This window comes from Ichthyophthirius multifiliis (genome assembly GCF_000220395.1).
Source record: "Ichthyophthirius multifiliis unplaced genomic scaffold scaff_1120509249582, whole genome shotgun sequence".
In the NCBI taxonomy this organism is placed as follows: Eukaryota; Ciliophora; class Oligohymenophorea; order Hymenostomatida; genus Ichthyophthirius; species Ichthyophthirius multifiliis.
This window is the reverse complement of record NW_004087576.1, coordinates 1-14,705: the sequence shown is the minus strand read 5'-3', so window position 1 is coordinate 14,705 and position 14,705 is coordinate 1. Positions and strand designations below refer to the sequence as shown.

General features: G+C 14.6%; 2 protein-coding genes across 2 annotated transcripts, besides 58 other annotated features; one reads left to right on the top strand and one right to left on the bottom strand. All coding sequences in view use genetic code 6, as the record gives it.

The window, feature by feature from the left end:
- Positions 1-34: 34 nt before the first annotated feature.
- Positions 35-74: a microsatellite.
- Positions 37-71: a microsatellite.
- Positions 64-106: a microsatellite.
- Positions 64-164: a microsatellite.
- Positions 67-164: a microsatellite.
- A 16-nt stretch (positions 165-180) lies between these two features.
- Positions 181-211: a microsatellite.
- A 347-nt stretch (positions 212-558) lies between these two features.
- Positions 559-614: a microsatellite.
- Positions 573-612: a microsatellite.
- Positions 615-716: 102 nt separating the features above from the next.
- Positions 717-747: a microsatellite.
- Positions 748-836: 89 nt separating this feature from the next.
- Positions 837-909: a microsatellite.
- Positions 889-965: a microsatellite.
- Positions 892-1,043: a microsatellite.
- Positions 898-1,025: a microsatellite.
- Positions 913-1,043: a microsatellite.
- Positions 916-992: a microsatellite.
- Positions 925-1,042: a microsatellite.
- Positions 1,044-1,277: 234 nt separating the features above from the next.
- Positions 1,278-1,321: a microsatellite.
- Positions 1,322-4,806: 3,485 nt separating this feature from the next.
- Positions 4,807-4,886: a microsatellite.
- Positions 4,822-4,902: a microsatellite.
- Positions 4,826-4,902: a microsatellite.
- Positions 4,840-4,902: a microsatellite.
- Positions 4,903-5,286: 384 nt separating this feature from the next.
- Positions 5,287-5,337: a microsatellite.
- Positions 5,338-5,356: 19 nt separating this feature from the next.
- Positions 5,357-5,420: a microsatellite.
- Positions 5,398-5,432: a microsatellite.
- Positions 5,433-5,720: 288 nt separating this feature from the next.
- Positions 5,721-5,769: a microsatellite.
- Positions 5,770-5,943: 174 nt separating this feature from the next.
- Positions 5,944-5,991: a microsatellite.
- Positions 5,992-6,769: 778 nt separating this feature from the next.
- Positions 6,770-6,809: a microsatellite.
- A 43-nt stretch (positions 6,810-6,852) lies between these two features.
- Positions 6,853-6,891: a microsatellite.
- A 25-nt stretch (positions 6,892-6,916) lies between these two features.
- Positions 6,917-6,964: a microsatellite.
- A 7-nt stretch (positions 6,965-6,971) lies between these two features.
- Positions 6,972-7,004: a microsatellite.
- Positions 7,005-7,133: 129 nt separating this feature from the next.
- Positions 7,134-7,167: a microsatellite.
- Positions 7,143-7,211: a microsatellite.
- Positions 7,183-7,218: a microsatellite.
- Positions 7,201-7,260: a microsatellite.
- Positions 7,220-7,288: a microsatellite.
- Positions 7,276-7,318: a microsatellite.
- Positions 7,276-7,327: a microsatellite.
- Positions 7,278-7,327: a microsatellite.
- Positions 7,328-7,435: 108 nt separating this feature from the next.
- On the bottom strand, positions 7,436-9,308 carry IMG5_014050 (protein kinase domain protein; the record flags this gene model as incomplete). The annotated part of the gene is made up of 7 exons (XM_004039632.1): positions 7,436-8,182; positions 8,232-8,320; positions 8,375-8,550; positions 8,680-8,799; positions 8,871-9,004; positions 9,114-9,169; positions 9,260-9,308. 7 exons carry the CDS (start codon positions 9,306-9,308, stop codon positions 7,436-7,438), a joined length of 1,371 nt encoding a protein of 456 aa, XP_004039680.1.
- Positions 7,575-7,612: a microsatellite.
- Positions 8,829-8,865: a microsatellite.
- Positions 9,006-9,057: a microsatellite.
- Positions 9,309-9,344: 36 nt separating the features above from the next.
- Positions 9,345-9,415: a microsatellite.
- Positions 9,362-9,416: a microsatellite.
- Positions 9,366-9,422: a microsatellite.
- Positions 9,423-9,428: 6 nt separating this feature from the next.
- Positions 9,429-9,504: a microsatellite.
- Positions 9,453-9,505: a microsatellite.
- A 274-nt stretch (positions 9,506-9,779) lies between these two features.
- Positions 9,780-11,465, top strand: IMG5_014040 (metallo-beta-lactamase protein, putative; the record flags this gene model as incomplete). The annotated part of the gene is made up of 2 exons (XM_004039631.1): positions 9,780-10,537; positions 10,730-11,465. Exons 1-2 carry the CDS (start codon positions 9,810-9,812, stop codon positions 11,463-11,465), a joined length of 1,464 nt encoding a protein of 487 aa, XP_004039679.1. The 5' UTR covers positions 9,780-9,809.
- Positions 10,532-10,590: a microsatellite.
- Positions 10,533-10,617: a microsatellite.
- Positions 10,539-10,614: a microsatellite.
- Positions 10,568-10,614: a microsatellite.
- A 28-nt stretch (positions 11,466-11,493) lies between the features above and the next one.
- Positions 11,494-11,537: a microsatellite.
- A 25-nt stretch (positions 11,538-11,562) lies between these two features.
- Positions 11,563-11,614: a microsatellite.
- A 458-nt stretch (positions 11,615-12,072) lies between these two features.
- Positions 12,073-12,153: a microsatellite.
- A 1,472-nt stretch (positions 12,154-13,625) lies between these two features.
- Positions 13,626-13,650: a microsatellite.
- A 77-nt stretch (positions 13,651-13,727) lies between these two features.
- Positions 13,728-13,764: a microsatellite.
- Positions 13,748-13,834: a microsatellite.
- Positions 13,760-13,812: a microsatellite.
- An 833-nt stretch (positions 13,835-14,667) lies between the features above and the next one.
- Positions 14,668-14,705: a microsatellite.

Here is a 14,705-nt window from a genome sequence, read left to right as displayed (position 1 = left end):
ATAAATATTATTTCTATATTATTATTGTTATAACTATTTTTGTTTTTGTTTTTGTTTTTGTTTTTATTTTTATTATTATTATTATAATTATTATGATTATGATTATAGTTATTTTTATATAATTTATTTTTTTATTTTATATTTAAAATTATTTATTTTTTTATGATAAAATAAAAATGATTTATAAATTTATTTTTATACATTTATTTTTTTAATACTTATATAATATTATATTTTTATTTATTAAATATAATATTTTTTTTAACAAAAAAATAAATTTTAAAATTTCTTTTTTATATTAAAAATATAAATTTATTCTTTTTTTTTAATTATAAAATATTTATTTTATTTTTTAAAAAATAAAAATATATATATATATAGAAAATATTTTTTTTTTAATAAAAAAAAAATCATTTAAAAATAATTTTAAATTTCTTTTATTTTTTTTTAATATTTTATAAATATAATTTGTAAAATTAAATATGAATAATTTCAATTATTAAAATATATATATTTTTTGAAACTTTCATAAAATAAAAAACTAAAATTTTTAAATTTTTTTAATAAAATAAAATATTTAAAAAATAATTTTAATATTTTAAAAAAATAATTAAAAAAGCAATAAAAAGAAAATAAATTAATTAAATATTAAATCGTAAATATTCTGTAAGATTATAAACAAATTGTGTATAATATAATAAAAAATTAGGCCTTATTAAATTAAAAAAATAAATATAAAAAAATAAAAAATAGAAAAGATCTTAAAACAAAAACAATAAAATTTTTATAAATAGATTTATTAAGAAAATAAAATATTATAATGAAATATAAAAATAATAAAAAAAAGAAAAAAATATATATTTATATAATTATAAAAAAAATAAATAAATATATATATATATATAATTAATATTTTATATATATATATATTTTTATATATTATTATTATTTATATATATATATATTTTATATTTTTTTATACATTTATTTTAAATATATTATTTTTTTATATTTACATTTATTTTTATTTTATTTTATATTTAAAAATTATATTTTAAATATAAATCTTTTTATTTATATAATTTTTTTTTTATTATTAAATTTAATTTAAATTTAATTTTTTATATTATAATAATTAAAATAAATGTATTTAATTATACAATTTTTTAATATATTGAAATTAAATTAATTTTTTATATTAAATTTTATTGCTGAATTCTTTAGAATCTTTTTAAAAATAGACTCTTTCAAAATCATTTTTTTTTAATAATAATATATTTTTATATATTATTTTTTATATATATATTTCATTATTATTATTAAATAAAAAAATAAAAAATATTAATAAAGTATAACCTATATATATATATATATTTATAAATCATTTTCCTATAAGAGGTTATTAAATTAACGATTCTTATTCTTCTTCTAAATTATCTTTGGGTATATTTCCTATAGTTTCCCTTAGTTTTCCCATAATTGGAATTCCTAAAAAGAACAACAAAGAAAGTGGTACAAATGGGCTTATATTAAGTGTATCAATTATCATCGTAAATGGCTAAACTAGCATAACTACCACATCCATACAAAACCCGAAATATCCAAAAGCAAAATGTCTTACCACTGTAGGATAAATTTCATATACATAAACATTTAACATACAATTTGCGGCACAAATAACTATTCTTAAAAGAAGAATTCCTCCCATAGTCAAGCTTTTGAATAAAAAGACTTTTTTATTTACATATTAAAAGACTAAAAAAGCTAGATTAACGATACCTCCAAACCACAGGACTCCTTTAAAAATGCTTTTTCTGGGATAACTTAATATCAAATAACCTGCAAAAAAATAAGATATAAGCTCACTTAAACCCATAGCAGCTATATTTGCGTATAGATTTCCCTCGAAAGTATATATTTCGAAAACACTCAAGAAATACGTAAATCGTATTAAACACCATATATAAGTTAAAATAAAAGTCCTTGAACGAATAGATTTATATGAAAATAAAGCCGAATATGAAAAAGTTTTAAACTAGAAATTATTATTATTCTAATTTCCGAGAAGTTTTACTATTTTTTCACTTTTTTATATTTATTTAACTTCTTCTTATAATAAGAAATCTTCGGGAATTTACCTTTTGTTAAATTGGGCGATTTCCAGTAATGTTTTTTTTGCATTTTCAAATTATTTCTTCACTACGAAAAAACGAGGACTTTCTACAAAATACCTGATTTAAAAAAGAAGGAAAAATAAAGGTATTGCAGTGAGAAAAACTAAAATAAATTGCCATCCGCTATTACTATAGGCCAATTAGCAAATTATTATGAGACCGAAACCCCTTCCTATATGTAAAAAAACTGGAGAAAGCTATCTAAGGTTCTCACTGGAGATTTCGCAAGTGTAAATTATGGAAGAATTAAAAAATACACGACAACCAAAGCCAAACCAAAAAGTGCAAAAGTAAAACATATAAATATTTATGCTGAAATAACTCACTATGCAGCTTATAATCATTAATAAAATACCTTCTTATATTGGTTTTCGTCTACCTCTTCTTTCCATTAACTCGCCATATATTAAACTACCAAAACAACCACCTAAAAGTAAAGAAATACTGCATAATATTTCAAATTATTCATCTTCGCAGATTAAATTAAATGTATATATAAGAGATTTTAAATTGTTTTTTTTAGGAACGTAATAATTTAAGGAAGAATCAGTACATGCTTATTTTCGAGTACATTTAATTGAGTTTTAAAAAGTTTCTGAATCTTTTTTATAACATTGAATTTCTGGCTAAATAAACATTAATGGATAACCCATTTAAAAAAAAGATATAACACAGCAAATTAAAGAAAGCCAAAAAATTGTTTTGGCTTGATATTTATGGCCGTTACCACAAAGTTATAGGGCAATTTCAGAAGATACAGTATATTTGGATATTGTGCTTTTGTTTTTTTTCTATTATTCAAGATAATATGAATCTTTTTGCATATATAAATTTTATTTATTAAGTATTATTTTAATAAAATTTATAACAATACATAATATAAATAAAAACTTATGTATATAGATATAATATATAAATATTTAATTATATTATTATTTTATTTTTTAAATATATTTTGTATATTTTAATTTATTTTTTTAATTATGCGATGCTATTTTTTATTTTTTTAATATTGTTAGTATGTTAATATATATTTTTTATATTAAGTTTATTATGTTATGATATTTTTAAATTTTTATAAAATTTTAAAAATAAAATTTATTAAATTTATAAGAATTTTTAAGCAAATTAAAAACAAAACTTTATTTATTTTAATTTTTTCATTTCAAACATTTGTATTTTGAAAATAATTTATAATAATTTTAAATAAAATGAATATCTTTTCTATTTTTAAATAAATTTTTAATTATATAAATAATTAATAAATTAAAAAAAACATTTTTTATAAATATATTTAATTTAAAGAATTTAATTAACTAAAACATATATAAATTTATATATTTTTCTTTTTCTAGATTTATTTATAGATATATTTGAATTTTAAATTTTAATATAGAAAGTAAAAGTTTATTTATAAAATATATAATATATTATTATTTAATAATTATGCAATACAAATTATTATATTTTTTAAAATATAAAATTAAAATTATAAATTATAAATAAATATAAATAATTAAATTAATTTAACATTATCTAAATTATCATTCTAAGATTTAATAAAATATTTCTTTTAATTTATCATAAATATCTCTTTTATTATTTTCCACTTAAACAAGTAAAACAATTTTTTTAAGGAATTATTGAGTATAAGAATAATCATAAGCTAAAATTTATAATTCTTATTTTATTAAAATACAAAATTCTTTTAAAATATCTAAATTAGATTTGATATCTTTTGATTATAACAGTAAAAAATGAACAGGAAAGATTATTTTTTTAATTTACATATTATTACATAAATTTAATATTTATTTAACAAAAGAAAAATCCAATTTTTTATTTTCTTCTTTTTTAAAAATAGTAAATAAATACTAAACATTTCCTAAACAACTATGCCTAGTAACAAATAAATCACCGTCTTATATATTATCCTTTTCTATATATATATTAATATTTTTTATATAAAAAAAATACATTATATTGCTGTTTAAAATTAAGAAATATAAGATGAATGATGTAAATCAGTTTTAAATTTGAAATATTTTTTCAAATTATGATTAAATTTAGGAATACTGTAGATTATATTTAGCATTCCTGTTTTATTATTAGGTCCATATATATAATTATTATAAGGATTTTAATCAAATTCCATATTTTTTAAATATTATTATTAAGAAAAAATATTCGCAAAAGTTTAATTTAATACATTAATTTCAAAAATTCTTTTTTTTATAAGCCTAAACATAATCTATATTTTTATTTTTCGAATTTTTAATTAATTAAATTATTTTATTAGATATTTTAATTGTTTCCGAAAATTTCAGAAAGCATGTTTTCATAAAAATTAGCATTCATTGTTTATTTGGAAACTTCATTATGTTTAATATTTTTTATTTTTCTCTTTATCCATATAATTCAGTTATTAAATGTTCATATTCTTGATAATAATTTTCCTCATGTTCTTTAAATTTAATTTTAAATTATTTTTCTAATTCTTCCTAATTACTTAAGTGAGAGTTCACTAACTAAGTAATTTGTTATTCATTTAAACCTTCTAAACATGCTTTATGCATAAATGATGAATGCTAATCATTTTCTTAATTTTCTTTTTCCTTTTATAAAATTAAAAAAATAAAAATTATTGATAAATATATAAATAAAAATATATATATATAAATATTTATATAAACATATTTATGTATATATATACATATTTATATATATACTCGGAATGTCTATAGAAATATTTAATCTGAATTCGAAAGTTTTAAATGAAAATTTTTTATCAAATAAAATGATTTTGGATACGTACAAAGTTCAATAAATTCTTATTAATATTTATTAATAGATGTTTTTTATTTTTAGTATATATATTTCCATCTATTTAATATTTCGATTTTAGATAATTAATCTTTTTAATATAAATTATATTTTTAATTTAATTTTAATGAATTTTCATTCAATTATTTTATAGTAAGATTTTCTTTCGTACTTTATATTAATTAAATTTTAAATATTTTATAATTTCTTACTTATTTTATAAATCTAATTATTATTATTATTATTATTTTTATTTTATTTTTTATGTTTATATTTCCATTTTTATTTGATAAAATTTATATAATAAAAATAATGATTTATTAATAAATAAAATTGTATAATTTATAATTTTTATAACTTAAATATATTTATTTAATAAATTATATATATATATAATATTTTTATTTATAAATTAAATTTATTAATGAATTAAATATCAATAAATATATAATTATAAAAGAATCATAAAAAAAACTACCATTCAATATGTAAATCAAAAGATATAAAAATTGAATCTTCTAAACTGTCTAAATCAGAAATAATATAAATTAGGACTCGTTTATAATAAAATTAAAATGAAAAATATGAAAGTTTATAAAATTAAAAATTTTAAAAAGTAAAAAATGAAATTTTATCATGTTCTTTTTCTCCCTAAATAAACCACAATTATTCTTTATTGTAAAGAGATTAAGACCAAAAATTAAAAGTTGAAGACAGACTTATAAAAAATATAGAAAATAAAAAAAAAAATTGAAATAGAAACAAAAATATAAGATCAAAAAAAATTAAAAGAATGCACATTTTAGCCATAAATAAACCAAAACTTTAAATTTAACTAAGAAGAATTTTTAAATAAATAGAAAGTAAATAAAATATAAAAAATAACAAAAGGAAATGAATTCCCATTCAAACCTTAAATAAATGAAATAAGTAAAATTTTAGCTTAAATAAAAAAATAAGATGATAAAAAATACTAAATAATAAAAAATGATAACGAATAAAAATATTATAATACATAAATAAAAAAAGAAGAAAATAAAATATTAAACAATTCAAATAATATTAAAAAAATTAACGAATTTATATAAAGATAATAGTAATTCTAAAAAAAAAAGCATGAAAATAAATAAAAAGTAAAAGTAAATTTATTTTATTCTTAACTATATTAATAAAATCCTAATGATATTTTTAAAAGCATGTAATCTCCTTTTTAAAAGAAAAAAAATAATTCGTCCTTTTTTTCAAGTTATTCCAAAAATGCATCGAATTCTGAATAAAAAAAAACTCGAAAAATGTTAGATATTTAATAATAATAAAATTAAGAAAATACTTTTACCCCATATATAGGTGAAATTTCTAGATTTTTAAGTAATAATAGATAAAGAGATCATGATTAATTAGTTTATAATTATTCAGGAAAAATGCATATTTAATAACTTTAAGATGAATATATTAGAAAGTCTTTGTCTGAATGTTCATTTTAACCATAAAAAATTAGCTAAAAATATATTAATTCAAATATTTAAAGTTACTTTTAAGAACATAATTGCTTATAAAATATTAAAATGCTTTAATATGTAAAGGAATAAAAAATTAACAATTTTAGAAAATATAATTATAATTAAGAAATTAAATGCTGTACTTTCAAACCAAATTTGAAAAAAAAATGACAAATATATAGACATTCTTAAAATATTGTTTAATTTTCCAATTAGTATAATAGTTTTAATATTTCACATTATTTTAATAAATAATGTAATATTATTTCATTTTATTAATTTAAAAAATATTTTTTTAAAAAAATATTAATTTTATTTATTTACTTTTTTATCATATTTATATAATAATTTGTAAGATTTTTATTTTTATTTTATATATTTATTATATATATTTAATAAAACTTACAATTAATATAAAAAAAATATATTTTTTTTTATATATAATTTATTAATTTATTTATATAAATTAATATCTAATATAAAAATTAAAAAATATATAAAATAAAAAGGAAATTTTAAATTAGTTAATTAGAAAAAATTTATATACAAATAATATATATATATAAATAAAAAAAAATTTAAAATAAATTATATAATGAAATATGTAATGAAACAAATATATATTATAATTATTTATAAAAAAATTAAATAAAAAAAAATATAGATAAAAACGATATAAATTAAAGAAAAAAAAAATAAAAAAAAAATATAAAAATAAAAAAAATATAAATATATATATATATATATATATAAAATATATATATTTTATATAAAATATATATATATTTATATTTTTATATTTTTATATTTTTTTATATTTATTTATTTTTAGTTTCTTTATCTTTCTATTTTAATTTTTTATTTATTAAATAGTTTATAATATATACTTTTTATATATATGTTAATAAAATTTTAAAACTATATTTGAAAAAAAAAAAATCAATTATTATTAGAATTATTATTATTATTTGTTTTTTCTTTATTGTTACAAATCATACTATTTTAATTTACTATTTTATTAATATTACCATTGCTAGCATTACCTTAAATATTTTATTTACAATCATCTTTTTATTAATTTTATTATATATTTTTTTAATTAATACTTTTTTAATTTGCATTAGGTGATTTAGTTAATTATTATGCCATTTATTTTATTAATTAATCTGTATAATCTGCACATGTTTTACTATTATTAGTTTCCTCTATACATTTATCTTCTATAAGTGTTGCACTTTATTCCCTTTTATTATTTACTAAATCAAACTCATAGCCTTTAAAAAGAGATTAAACATCATTTTTTCTTAATAAAATTAAATTTTATTTATCAATATCGCTTTATTCAGATTTTAAATTATTATTATTATAATAATTTTAACATTTCTTAATAGAAAAAAAAAATATATTTAAAAAAAAAAAAAAAATATATACCTAAGGTTTATAAGGTGCCTCTAATTCTTAAGAATAAATTTTTTACCAAGAAACTGTTTTTAACCAAATATGATTTTTTACTTCTTATGGACCATTTACACCAAGTCTATTTTAAGGTTTTCTTTATATTAAAAGATTTATAAAGTCTATACTTTCTAAACTCCATCCCTTTGGAACTTCATCTATTTTTATTTACACTTATTTTGCCATTATTTATTCTCTTAATTCCTATCTATCTGTTGCTTTATATGGTCTCTATTTTGTTTTGTTTGTTTGTTCTTTTTGTTTTTTATTTATATTATACCCTTCCCATAGCTAATTCATATAAAATTACTCCTAAAGCATAATAATCAACTGCTATACCATAATTTTATCTCATTAAAATTTCCGGAGCTATATTATTTTTATGTATTTTTAATAATTTTTTTGCTTATAAATTATAATTACCCATATAACCAGGAGTACCACTAGTTTCATTTGAATTTTGAAGTCTCCATAATCTAGATATTCCAAAATCAGTAATTTTTACGTAACCATTTTCATCAAATATTAAATTTTCTGGTTTTACATCTCTATGTAAAATGTTATTTTAATGGATATATTCTAATGAAGATATAATACAACTTGCAATAAATACTTTATTTTTTTAAAAAAATATATATATATATATATATTAAATTTATTTTAATTAGAATATTTTATTTTAAAAAAAATAAACTATTGATGTATATATATTAAATATTTTGCTTGACTGTTATTCATTAAATTAGTTTTTTTGTAAATGAAAACGTAAATCTCCTCCAGAAATATAAGGCATAACTAAATATAAATTATCTCTATCTTAAAAAGAACATTCAATACCAATAATTAATCTTATTTTTATCATTTTTAAAATAATATATATATATATTTTGTTTTTTATATATATGTTTATTTTTCATACGGATGTTATAAAAAAGCAAGAAGTTTACGTTCATTTAAAACAGATGTAACGCTTTTTTTGCTTAATATTTTTACTTTTGACATTATTTTCATTGCATAATTTTATTTGTTTTTTCTTTTAGTAACATGCCATACCTTTATTATTATTAAAAGTAAATTATATTATTAATTAATATTAATTTTATTATAAATAAATTATATTTAATAACTAAATAAATAGTATGTTTTAGTTTAATTTAAATACTTTTCCATATCCTCCTTTTCCTATAATATCATTAAAAATATATCCTTAAACATTAACTATTTGTATTTGTAGATTAAAAAAAAAAATATTTAAATCAATAATATTTAAAACATATAAAATTATATATAGCATATAAATATATGTACATGATGATTTTTTTTTTAAGTTTTCTTGTTACGTAGCACAATTACCCATATATTTTAGTTTTTTTTATTTTTTAAATATTGAAATATTAAAAAAAAAAAAGTAAATAAATAAAATAAATTAAAAAAAAATAAAAAATTATATTAAAATAAATTAAATTTTATTGTTTTTATATTTATTATAAATATTTATGTTATATATTATAAAAAAAGTAATTAATATTTATTAATAAAAATATATCTAATATAGTTTATTTATTAATAATATAAATATAAAAATATTTTTTTTTAAATATTACAATAATATAATTTTTAAACTACATAAAATTATTGTTTTTTTTTTTTATTTTTTATTAATAATTTATTTAATTTATATATTTTTTTTTTATTTATTAGAGAAATCATTAAATTATTTATTTTATATAATTATTATGTCATAATTTTATAAAATAATTTTAATTTATAATAAACTCTTTATGTATCAAAGAAAAAAAAATATATTTTATTTAATAATAATAATAATATATAATTAAAAATTAATTCATAATAAAATATGGAACCAATAATAAATGAATTTAAACACAACTAAATCTATATTCGCCAATACATAACCTAATGTTTAAGCTAAATGACATATTATATAGAATCAGAAGGAAAAGCTGTTATTATAGACCCAATGAGAGACTATTATCGCTATCTCGAAATCCTAAACGATCGTAAAGCAGAATTAAAATACATATTAATGACCCATATCCATGCCGACTTTGTTTCCAGTCATATAGAACTTCAGTAAAAAACAAAAGCTCCTATTGTATATGGACCTACAGCTTAAGTAGGTTATAAAACGGAGATTGCATCAGATGGTTAAATACTTGAACTAGGAAAGATAAAAATAAAAATAATTCATACTCCAGGTCATACAAATGAAAGCTCATGCTTTTTATTATTGGATGAAAATTTATAAGAATACTGTGTTTTTACAGGAGATACTTTATTCTTAGGAGATGTCGGTAGACCAGATTTATGTTAAAATACAGTAACAACAAAAGAATTGTAGGCTGAAAAACTTTATATATCTTTATAAAATAAAATAAAGACTTTAAATAGTAAAAATATAGTCTTCCCAGCACATGGAGCAGGTTCTTCATGTGGAAAAAATATTAGTGATAAAACTCATGATATACTTGAAAATTAATTATAATAAAATTGGGCTTTATAAAATAATTTAACATTGGATTAATTTATTATAAATGTTACTAACATAACTGATCCTCCAATATAGTATAATTTATATATAAATATATATAAATATATATATATATATATTTAAATATTGTTATATTTATATATTTTTATATATAAATGCCATAATTTATTTTATCATTTTTATCAATTTATCAATTTAAATTTATAAATTTATAAAAGATATATAATTATATTTGTAATTAATGTTTTTTTTTTATTTTATATTAGTTATTTTTATGATGCTAAAATAAATAAGGAAGGTTATACAAGTTAATTAGATGAAATTGTAAAAAAATCTTATGTTCCTTTAAAACCTATAGAAGTTAAAGAATTGTTAAAAAATTAAAATTATTTATTAATTGATTGTCGTAAAAATAGCGAATTTATATCTGAATATATTCCTTATTCTCTTTTTCTTTCTTTGGATATGCCTTTTGCTTAATGGATAGGTTGTTTGGTTTCTCCTTCTTAAAATATAATAATATTGGTGCCTGAAGATTAAGAAAAAGCCGCTATATTGAGACTTGCAAGAATAGGATATGAAAACGTAAAAGGCTTTTTAAAAGGAGGTTTTTAAGCTTGGAAAAAAGAAGGTTTTGAAGTAAAAAAAGGTTAAAATATTTCATCATAAGATTTAGTATAGAAAATTTAAAAAAATGAAAAATTTACACTTTTAGATGTCAGAAAACCTTAAGAATTGGAAAGTGTTGGAAAAATAGAAAATTCAATAAATGTTGAATTGGCTATTTTGTAAAAAGAATTAGAAAAAAATAATCATCTTTTTAATAATAATGAAAATTTATATATTTTTTGCAGATCAGGTGTTAGATCAGTTGTAGCCTATAGTATTTTGGAAAAATTCGGATATTAAAATATTGTTAATGTACTAGGAGGATTCACTGATGTTAGTAAATTTAATATTCCTTAGGTTATTAAAGGTTAATGTACAGCTAATAAAGCTTGAAAGATATAAATTTAATTATTATTTATAAATATATAAATTAATAATATTATATATAAATTATATTTTATATATGGTTTTTTAATGTTTATATAAAATTTATATATATATTAATAATAATAAATTATATTTATATATATATATATATATATTTTATTATTTATTATCATTATATTTTTTTAATTATTTTTTCCATTTCAATTATTCTATTTTAATTTTCTTTAATTAATTTTTATGCTTTCATAAATTTAATTAATTCTAATTAAGAAATTTTATAAATATTTATATAATAAGCAATATATAAATTCAAATAGACTTTAGTACTAAAATGACTAACTCTTTAAATGCTTTAAAAAGTATTACTTTTAAAATACTCTTATAATAAATTAAGTTGTTTTTTATCAAAATTTTAAATCAATAATTTTTAAAAAAATTGTTCTCCTTAATTTTAGTCATAAAAGTTCTAACTAACGAACTACTTTATTTATAACCAAGAATAATCTTTATATGTTTAATTAGATGACTTCATAAAAATGGTAAATAAATTAATTACAGCAACAGGTGGATTAGCATATGCTCTAAGTTCAGATATATCAGCTCTTTTAAATTAATATATATATATATATATATATATATATATATATATATATATATATATATATATATATATATATATATATATATATATATAATCATTATTTTATTTTATACCTTCTAAATTATATTTATTAATATTTTCCTATAAAATCTTATAGTTTTAAATCAAAAGAAGAATTATTAATTTATAATTATAAGAGTTCTATTCTTTATTAAGAATCATTTAAAATATAATTTTTTATATTATAAAATTAATCTTTAAAAGATTTACAAATAAGTCTCATATTTAATAATTCTTTAGTATTCAAAAAAGAAAAAACTATACTATTTAAGTTCGTTCCTATATAATTATTATATTAATTTCCAAATTTCAAATAATAAATTTTGTTTTTATATTAATTTTTTATTTTTTATTAAAGTATTTTCTATTTATTATAGAATTTTATATACTCTTAAGATTTAGTATATTTTTCATAATACTATAAATCTAAATCTTTACTTCTTTTTTTTAAGATTTTTCCTAATTAAATAATTTCGATTATTGCATTTATCATTTTATTTATTTTTTTATTTTAAGTTAGAAATTATATATTATTTATTTATATTTCTTCTAACTTTAAATCTTTAAATATGCTTACGTATTTATAAATTTACTAAAGATTAATAATTATATTTTTTTGTAATAATTTTAAGCCTTTTCTCTATTCTTCTAATTATATTGGATTTAATAATATTTATTTATTTAATACTACTTACAAAAACAAATTAAAAAGATTTAAATTTTATTTATTTATTAATTAAAGCATTCTTTAAAATATTTCTACATTTTAAAATAGTTTTGAATATTTTATAACTTCATTTGTTTAATCAATAATATCTCTATTAGTACTTATATATTTACTTATATCTTCGTAATATAGATTTTTAATTTTAAAAGATTTCTATATATTTTCACCTATTAAAAATCGAATTTTTTAGGAAAGTAAAGCTAATTAAGATATAGAATAGCAATCTAAAAAAGAAAGAATTATTGGAAATATTTATTAATTTATATTTGTGAATAAATAATCCATATTTATGTATTTTATTTTTTAAATTATTATATTTAGTTTTTTGTGATAATATTTTATATTAAAAATTAAAGATTATTTAAGTTTTTTTTTTTTTTTAATTTATAAAAAATAATTTTTTTAATTAATATATTTATCTATTATAATTTTATAATAAATAAATAGTGTTGAATATATTTAATACTTATTTAACAATAATATAAATTAATTACATAAAAAAAACATTATTTTAAGTAATTATGAAGTGATTTATAATTTATTTAACTCTTTTTTTCTTTTATGTTTATAAACGTATTTTATTAAAAAAATAATATTTTAAATAAATTTTCTTTAAATTAAAATGATTTTATTATTTGTATTTTTTTTAACATAGTGAATAGTATAATGTTATTTAAAAATATAATTACTAAAAAAAATGTATTTATTATTTGTCTTTAATTTATTTTGTTTTTGTTAAAGGTATTTTGGGTTTAGATATATATATTTTTTTTTTTCGAAAACTTAAAAAAACTTAAAAAAACAAAAATAAAATATACATATATATATATTAATTTATTTCAAATTAATATTTTTTTTTTATTCATTTAAATTATATATTTTTAATATTTTTTTAAATTGTTATTTAATATTTTATTATTTATATAAATTATTTTTATTTTAATTATTTGTTTTCTAATTATTTTAATAATTTAATATTTTATTATTAAATCGTAAATATTTTTAACTCTCATTTATTAATATCTTCGCCTCTATACCTTTTTTTTTTTAAATACTAAAAACTTTAAAAATATTTAATTATAAAAATGTATAAAAATACATTATTTCATTTCATTAAAATATAAAAATTATAATAACATTATTTAATGAAAATTTGTTGTTTTTGCTATATTTATAAATCTAGTATATAAAATATAATATATCTATTATATAATTAAAGAAAGTAATTTTTATTTTATTTATTGTATATAAATAATATAAATATATATAATTCAAATTTTTTAAATTTATTTACTATAAATTTATATAAAAATATAAATTAAAAATCTTTAAAAAATGTTATATATGCTTATAAAAAATATGTTTATTAATTTAGAATTCCTATAATGTTTATTTTAAGATAAAAAAAATCTCTAATATTTTTTTTCAAATAAAAAAATAACAAATATACTTTTTGAAAAAAAAGATCTAAATAAATCATAATATAGAAAATATTTTTAATAAATTATAAATATAAAAAATCGAAAACTATTTTAAATGATATTTTAAAATATTCATTTAAGATAAGAAAAAAAAATTGTTTTATATGTAATTTTTTTAATAAATAAGGCTATTTAAAAGTTAAAAAATTAATATTTGTATTTACTTTTATGTTAATTAAAATAATTTTACTTCTAAAACTAACTTTTTCATATTATTTCAATAACCCAATATATAAAAAAGTTTCAAATATTAATTTTATAGGACCTATTTCTTTTTTTGATCGACCTTTTTTAAAAAATAAAAAACATATTTATATATATATTAAACAAATAATATAATATTATTATTATTATTATTATTATTATTATTATTATTA